Here is an 8872-nt window from a genome sequence, read left to right as displayed (position 1 = left end):
GTCCCAATGGAGAATTGGGGAGCTCAAAGAGACTTAAGGTTATTTTACACCAAGATAAGAGGTGCTTGCATAATTCACATCGACCTAAAATCAAAGTTGGAGATAAAATTCCTATTTCTAAGATATTTGTGATCGTTTTCATAAGTAGGATATGCACAATGCTTTTTAATTTGATGATAGGCATGGAGTCAAAGCACATCTATCAAAGGTGGAAGGAGTACTAATGTTACAAATTTCCTTACTAAAGCACGTATAAAATCTTTTCTTAGTTGAGTGTTTATCTTGAGTATTGGCAATTCAACATGTCCCACTATCCTTGTAATGGTGACACCACTCAATTGTGGTGGTGTTATTAATATAACAATGTGTTTTACAAAGAGAGAGATATTTTTAGCGCCATAGAGAGGCCAATATTGACCCATGGGACCTAAGTATAGAAGTTTTCTTGATGTGTCTCCTTCCTAAGAAGGGATATTCATCCATCGAAGCACCAAGTCTTGATGCGTGAATAAAGCATACTTGTTTGAGCTCAACCTTCTAAGTGTTCTCTTTAATATGACACTCAAGTCAACACCTCTTAATATATGATCATAACTTTCATGAATTGCACTATATACAAAGCATGTAAAAGTAAGTGATACTCGTCCTCTACTAGCCATTCCTTGCATACCTTATATTCGACTGATTTTGATGCCATAATGCAACTTCAATACCTAGGTTAGGTGTGGCAGGTACAACCATACCAAGATGCTTAAAACTTTGTACAAATTGTACATTTTGCCCTTATATGTAAGAAAAGGCTATCGGTGAGGGTAGATGGTTCACACTACCATCATTTTACGAGGAGAGAGAGAGAGAGAGAGAGAGAGAGAGAGAGAGAGAGAGAGAGATTTTACACAAGAGCTTGAACTTTGACCTTGATGAATGCCCAAACTTAAATGAAGTTAACAATGTATGAGTGTAAACAAGAATAGAATGTCTCAAATTCCCCACCTATGGGTTAACAAACATCTCACTCCAATGTCCATCATTTCGTGTGAAAATTAGTCGTTCATTTTTCTTCAGGTGCAAATAGTCCACCTTTATAGTTAAAACAACAACAAAGTTTTTTTAGTACAACAATAAAATTAAATTCTTAAAAACTTGACCTATATTTAGAAGAATGTTTCGATCATGAATACCTCTTTGGCATCAAGTGTCACCAAACAAAAGGCATCTACTGGGCCTTGGATCGGTTCCAACATGTTATTTGTTGATGAGCTATTGTTGCATAATAATGGAAGCCTTGGTGTTGGTCCAAGAAATTGTAGCCTTGACCGCGGTGACATCTCAAACCATGCTTTCTCCCTCAACTATATGCTCCAATAAATAAGAGTTATTAAAAAATGCATAAACCATCAAGCCATAGGTCATCAAAAGTATTAGATGAATCCACCGAACCAAAAAATATCTAGAGCCAATGAAATCATATGCATACATGTACATCCTAAAGGTAAAAACTACAAAACCCATGGGTTTTCTGTTATTTACCCAAGTACCAGGTTTCTCCATTATTTCCTCAATGTCTCCGGGATTTATTGACTATAAAAATGCTCAAATAGCTTATATAATTGACTTTAAGATGAATGATGAATCCATCATTTCACATATAATTGCTCTTTGTGTGGGTCAACCAAAGACACTTGGGGAAATAACTAAAGTATGTGTAATAAAGAAAATTTCAGGTGGTTATTTCCAAGTTTTTTCCCTAAATCTTTCTTGGCTAGCTTACGTTAGATTGCAATATTAAAATAGTTTTAAGAGTTTCAGTTTTATTGTAACAAAACAAATGCATAGAAGACAATCCAATGTGTAACTTTTATTCTTATTTGAGAACCATTAGGCACATGAAAATTGATTAAATATTGCGAAAATAACATATATATTTCCTATTTCACTATTGAATCATTGAAATTTCAACATATAAATTAAGCATTGAAACCATATTCATGTAGCGTTGTCCTCTACACAACTCGTAAAAAAAACTTTCTGGAAACCAAAGTTTTATTGTAACAAAACAAATGCATAGAAGACAATCCAATGCGTAATATGCTCTTTTATTCTTATTTGAGAACCATTAGGCACATGAAAATTGATTAAATATTGCGAAAATAACATATATATTTCCTATTTCACTATTGAATCATTGAAATTTCAACATATAAATTAAGCATTGAAACCATATTCATGTAGCGTCCTCTACACAACTCGTAAAAAAAACTTTCTGGAAACCAAAGTTTTCACTTGCAATCTTTTTCTATCATTATCATTTACTACCGAATCACTGAAATTTCAACATATAAACTGAACAATTTCTGTAGCCTCTACGCAACTTGTGAAAAAAACTTTCTGAAATCCAAAGTTTTCACTTACTTGCAATCTTTTTCTATCATCCACATCAGATCCACTTATGATATCTAACGTTCCTTGAATTCGAAATTGTTCCCATGTATCTGTGAAATACCAACAAATCTATCGCCAAAATCCTTAGTATAAGAATGAAACAAAAAGGTATATAGTTTTTAAACACAATATATGAGGTATAATAGGTACTTAAATAATGCAGTTGTTTGGAAAATAGAGTAGATAGTATCCATCATAATTGATGAAATACGAAGGTAAAACAGTGAAAACCAACCACAAAACCCAAACCGATGACGATTCAAGTCATGCAAAAAACTAAATAGGTATAAGCGCCCATAAAAAGATAGTATTTGAGTACAAGAATCCATGTACACCTTGTAAAAAACTCATGCAAACTATAGTAAATAACCATATGAAAGTGATGAGCTTGTACCTCGCCTTGAGAATTTCCCCGAATTTCTTCTATCTGCATTTCTCGGCATACATGGTGAATAAGCAGGTTATGGAATAAATTGAACATAGATAGATAAATGTATTATCTGCATGTACACACACATATACTCTGAGTTTCTCTTTATTCCCAAACTATCCCTGAGGTTCCGTTATTTCCCCAAAATGCCCTTGGAGAACACCCCCCCTCTTGAGGAGCAGTTTGAACAATTATATGGTCAATGCATCCGTTTTGTCTCAATGGTAACATCAAATCACCTCTTTAATCTCTCTATTGGGGGGTCAAACAAGGTTATATGGGGAAATAGCAAAAGCTTAGGAGCATTTGTGTGCATACTTTGTTGCTTCGAGAATCAGTGGTGAATTGTATAGCATCCGATCCTTCAGCAAAACCCCTACAAAGAAACAACACAAAAATGTCAAAAAGCAGAAGAACTAAATCCCCCAATAGAACAGAATTGGGAAAGACAGAAGAACGCAAGGATTGCTAAACCCCTAAACCCTAAACAACATAAAATCTAAGAAAGACGAAAAAAAGAAACAAAGACAGATCTAAACAAATGGAATGGAAGAGAATAATGCAAAAACAAACAAATAAAAGAAGGGCCGAAAATAAGAAGAAGCGAAATACTTTTTGCTCACCTGAAGACAACAGTTCGATTAGAAGGTCTTCCATCGCTTCTGACAGTGGCCTTTGAGAATGAACCGACAAATTTTAGCTACTCGGGAAAACCAGCAGCAGCAGCAGAAGAAGAAGAAGAAGAAGAAGAAGAAGAAGATTAAGAAAACCAAAGAGAAAGAGGAGAAAGATTCCTACCAATTGAAAATAGGAAGAGTGTTTGAGGTGAGAGTTGGCTTGCAGAGATGTGGTCAGAAGAAGTCGCCATGGAACCTCTGTCATGTTCTCTTTCTCTCTCTCTCTCTCAGTATCTCATTCTCTCTGTGTATGTGTATGTGTATGTGGAGCAAGGGCATAAACTGATATTTCTAAAAACTACTACAAATCTGAAGGGCATTCATGGGTGTATAGTTTAGTTAGTTTTGAAAAATTGCTAGAAACTTCTCCTACTGCGTGTGCTTTGTGTCTCCCAGATTCGATTATGTCGGAATCTCGCGTGTGTAGGATCGATCCGTAGCTATTGGCCCATGGATTAACGCATGCTGAGCCGCGTACGAAGGAGCAATTTGTCTTGCAGATTGTGTGAACCCAAGTCGTTGGAGAGAAGAAGAGATGCTTCATCCGACCGAACCGAGGAAGAGTTGAATGTCAACTCGGATGACGATATTCGGCCATGTCCTCAACCAAAGGACAATCCAAGCTCTACGGAGCTCAGTGGACCGCATGAGCCTTCACCCGACCAAAGTACGTTCGCGGCCAAGTCCGAAATTGGACAAAGGCAAAGGTAAGATGCCTGAATATGAAGCCGACCACCCCAATGAAAGTGATTTGGATTTATCGGCTCGCTCACTAGATAGTGAGTTTGGATTACCCATTATGTGGACACCCGGAGTGCAAAAGGTGCTCACATTGGCAAACAAAAAACTCCAACGCTCATCTCTAGAGAAGAACCCAGTCATTTGGTTTGGCTACAACGAGTATATGGCCCATCATTATGCCTTTGGAATGAAGGTCACGACTGAAAAAGGGCCCGAAAGCTTTATGGAAGCTGCTTGTGACCCCCTATGGTTAACGTCAATGGATGTAGAGATGCAAGCACTTGGACCATCATTATGCCTTTGCGATGAAGATCATGGCCGAACAAGAGCCCAAAAGCTTTACGAAAGCTGCTCATGACCCTTGATGGTTAGCATCCATGAATGTAGAGATGCAAGCACTTGGCCCATCATTATGCCTTTGCGATGAAGATCACGGTTGAACAAGAGTTCGAAAGCTTTACGGAAGCTACTCGTGACCCCCAATGGTTAGCATCCATGGATGTAGAGATGCAAGCACTTGGCCTTCGACCATTTAACACTACAAGCCTTCGTCACAGGCTTGAGGGGGAGGAACCGAAACTGCCACGAAAATGCCGACGCCGAAAGCCGAACAGAAGCTGACATTGAAAGCCGGACAACGGCGAAAGCAAAACTGGATGTTAGACGCCTCACACTTGAGCTTGAGGGGACATGTTGAGATATTAAGCTCAACTAGGTTTAGTTATTTAGTCAACCACGTAACTTAGTAGTTAAATAATTAGAATCTAGTTAGAAGTGTTGACCTTAAAGCCTTAAATAGGATTTTGTACTTAGTGGGGATGCATTTTAGATCCTCCACTACCAAGTTCATTAAATATAGGACTTACATCCTTGTACCTATATTCTCCTCACATATGTGCAAGGGTGCACATGAGATGTATGTATACCTCATTGTGGGTATCTTTGTTCTTTAATGCTTATTAATATAGAGAACGGTCTTTAGCTACACTCTTGTTAATCATCCCCCATTTATCTCATTGTTCATAAGTGTAACTTCCTCTGTCTCTTTCTCTCTCACACACATATCACATAATCTTCCGTAGCTTAATCACATACATAATTAACTTCTCATATAATTAGATGCTAATTAACCCTTAGTTAACAACCAACTTATAGCCCATTGTAAGGTGTTTGCCCAACTAGTTGTAGCAATGAACCGATGAGGTATTTCCCATCATATGTTAAGTACGTAGGACCGAAACCCTTTTTTATCGAACATTAGGCATTCAATCAAAGTTTTCATAAGCTTTTGTGGCATATGCAACAATCTTTTTATAACTGTGGCAATTTTCTCATTCTTTATCATCATTAGTATTTGTTAGTTAATGTTGAGAATCAAGCTCAACTTGGTCTAGTGTGTGAACTCACCTTGAGAGTGAAGAGACACCTCAACGGTCAAGAGTCACCATTATGTCACCACTTTGTATTCTAGCATTTAGTATGAGTCATAGAATCATATTCTGTGACACATAACTTATGAGCTTTCATATTCCCCATGCTCCATGAGTCTTGTAGTTAATGAAGAGAGAGGGTGACTAGATAAAGCACCCTCCTCCCACCTTGTATAATGTGAAGTCTTTCTCCTTTGTCAATATACTTTTTACATTGCGTATTCCTTGTCTCTCTCTCTCTCTCTCTCTCTCTCTCTCTCTCTCTCTCATACACACACATAACTCATATCTCTTTCGCTTCACAAGAATCACTCTCTTGATTCTTTACATGGTATCAGAGCGATTTGGTAGCTCGATCTAGCCCATTCGCCTCATCGTGATCGTGTGTTGTGCTCCACGCCGACGACCAAGAACAGGCTCATCACTATCGTAGCTTCGCTACATAGCTCGCACTCAAGAGAGAAGAAGAAGAAGAAGAAGAAAAAGAAGAAGAATCGACAAAATGAATACTCAAATGGGGAGCGCTCTCCCTACCGAGAAGTTGGATCGAAATAACTTCGTATCTTGGGAGCACAAGATGCACCAATACCTTGTCGGACAAGGCTATTGGAGCTACATCAAAGGAGCGCATGAAGACCGACCCGCCGAAGCGGCTCCCAGATACGCAACATGGGAGCAAGCCGCAAGCCGCGTGATGTATTGTTTGGCGACATGTGTTCACGACCACATGCTCGGTTACATTCGAGAAGCCAAGACGCCGAAGGAAGCATGGGAAAACCTACGAAAGATTTTCGCCGCCAACACGACCGCGAGGAAGCTTCAACTCTGCCAAGAGTTGAACAACATTCAACAAAGGGATATGTCGATCACGACATACACCTTGAAGATCAAGGAGCTTTGCAACTCGCTCAGCTCAATAAGCGTAAGTATAGATGATGATGATGAGATGGTGCAAATATGCCTCGGCGGCCTCGCACCACGGTTCGGCGCGATGCGAACCGCCGTTCTAGCACGGGAGAAATCTCCTTCCTACTTCGAGCTCCAATCAATGCTATTGGTCGAAGAAAACCACGTGCGTACAAGGAGCAATGAGTCGGAAGGCCACATGCTCTACATGCACTCTAATGGAGGAAGAGGACGCGGACGAGCGAGAGGCCGATTCGGCCAAGGACAAGGCGGACGAGGTCCGACCTACGACAACAACTCCCAATTTCGGCCGCAAAACGGAGGCCAACGAGGAACCTTCGCAAGAAGGGGGAGCTTCCACTCCGGCCCGAGTCGTCAAAACGCAACCGAATGCGGATATTGCGGAAAGCTCGGCCACCACGAAGAAGAGTGCCGAAAGAAGATGCGTGAATCGGCTTCCACAAGCCGACAACTCACGAATTACGCGCACAATTCCGACTACGAAGAGTATAGTGGAATGTACGGGCATTGCTCCGACTACGAGGATCGTGGCGGAATGTACGCATACAACTCCGACCGTGGCGGAATGTTCATGATGAAACATAGAGCAAACTCTATGTCGGCCTCTACCTCAACTAGTGCCCTCAATCCGGAGGACGTATGGTTTGTTGACTCCGGAGCCTCAAACCATATGACATCCCACAAAGAATGGTTTCTCGAACTTCAAGAGCCGGAGCGACCCGGTTATGTCAAAACCGGAGATGACACTACGCACCCGATTCGGCACATCGGCAATGTTCCGTTCGGCGAAAGAGGTAAGCAAACATACATTAAAAATGTCTTGCATGTACCCACCATCACAAAGAATTTGGTCTCGGTCGGCCAAATGGTTGAGCAAGGGATGCAAGTACGATTCGACCAAGAAGGGTGCTTCATCGAAAAAGAAGGCCGAATCATCGCACGCGGAAGAAGAGAGGGCCGGATGTTCATTCTCAATTCGCACGAGATGAAATCCGCCATGTTCGCGAAAAGCACGAAAGCCGACTCCGACATAGAGCTATGGCATAAGCGAATCGGCCACATCAATCTCAACAAACTCAAAGCAATGAAATCGAAAGGAGTCGTCATCGGACTTCCGACATTCAAAGAGAAGGAGATTGAAGGTGCATGCGAAGCGTGGCAATTCGGCAAGCAACACCGGCACTCATTTCCGAAGGAGCGGAATGTGAGCAAAGGCGTACTCGACGTAATTCATTCCGATGTATGGGGTTCGGCTCAGACGGGGACATTCGGTGGATGCCGATATTACATGCTCTTCATCGACGACTTTTCTAGGCACACTTGGATCTACCCGATGCGGCAAAAGAGCGAAGTGTTCGGACACTTCCAAAATTTCAAGAATGAAGTCGAGAAAGCCACGGGCCGACATGTACGATGCCTTCGATCGGATGGCGGCAAGGAGTACTTCTCGGACGATTTCACGACGTATCTCCGAAAGGAAGGAATTCGGCGAGAATTCACTTGCTGACACACTCCGCAACAAAACGGAGTAGCCGAGCGCAAAAATCGGCACATCCTCGAAGTAGCGCGGGCCATGATGAACGAAAAGCATATGCCCAAGTCATATTGGGCCGAAGCGGCAAATACGGCCGTCTACCTAATGAACCAGTGCACAACATCCGACGTGCACGAGGTCACTCCGCACGAAAGATTCTTCGGAAAGAAGCCGAACCTATCACATGTTCGGATATTCGGCTCCATTGCGTATGTGCACATCCCTGACGAGAAACGTCAAAAGCTTGACCGGAAGTTGGAGAAATGTATCCTCGTAGGATACTCACTCGAACAAAAGGGGTACAAGTGCTACAACCCCTCAACTCGAAAATCTCGAGTAAGTCGAGACGTCATTTTTGACGAGTCCGCATCTTGGTACGCACCAGAGACAACTTCGCCTCCAACTCCGCTCGACCCGGAATCTGCTGAACAAGAGATCGAGGATGAAGATCGCCCTACGCGCATGATCGAAGAAAGTTCGATCACGACCCGACTGAGCGGACCACAAGAGCCTTTGAGCGATCAAAGCACATCACGGCCTAGCCCGAAGATGGACAAAGGCAAGGCGAAAATGGCGGAATATGAAGACGATCGCTTCGACGACAATGAATCGACTCATTCACTCGACAGTGAGTTTCGCGGTTTCGAGGTACCAATCGGAGCCAAGAAAGCCCTTATCTCGGCAAATGAAA

At 41.8% G+C, this 8872-nt stretch overlaps 1 protein-coding gene across 1 annotated transcript; it reads right to left on the bottom strand.

The window, feature by feature from the left end:
- Positions 1-901: 901 nt before the first annotated feature.
- Positions 902-3801, bottom strand: LOC147856746 (Pyridoxamine 5'-phosphate oxidase family protein). The gene is made up of 7 exons (XM_087328106.1): positions 3671-3801; positions 3496-3545; positions 3191-3248; positions 2837-2869; positions 2413-2511; positions 1182-1352; positions 902-1080 (listed from the first exon to the last, which is right to left on the bottom strand). The coding sequence occupies exons 1-7, from the start codon at positions 3752-3754 to the stop codon at positions 994-996; spliced, it is 582 nt and encodes a 193-aa protein (XP_087184232.1). The 5' UTR covers positions 3755-3801; the 3' UTR covers positions 902-993.
- Between the last annotated feature and the right edge of the window lie 5071 nt (positions 3802-8872).

The sequence above is a fragment of the Azolla caroliniana genome, unplaced genomic scaffold, assembly GCF_043228905.1.
Source record: "Azolla caroliniana isolate FFs.n. ecotype wild unplaced genomic scaffold, voAzoCaro1.0.p SCAF_12, whole genome shotgun sequence".
NCBI classification, from domain to species: domain Eukaryota; kingdom Viridiplantae; phylum Streptophyta; class Polypodiopsida; order Salviniales; family Salviniaceae; genus Azolla; species Azolla caroliniana.
Note: the sequence above shows the minus strand (reverse complement) of the source record. Positions and strands in the feature narration are given on the sequence as shown.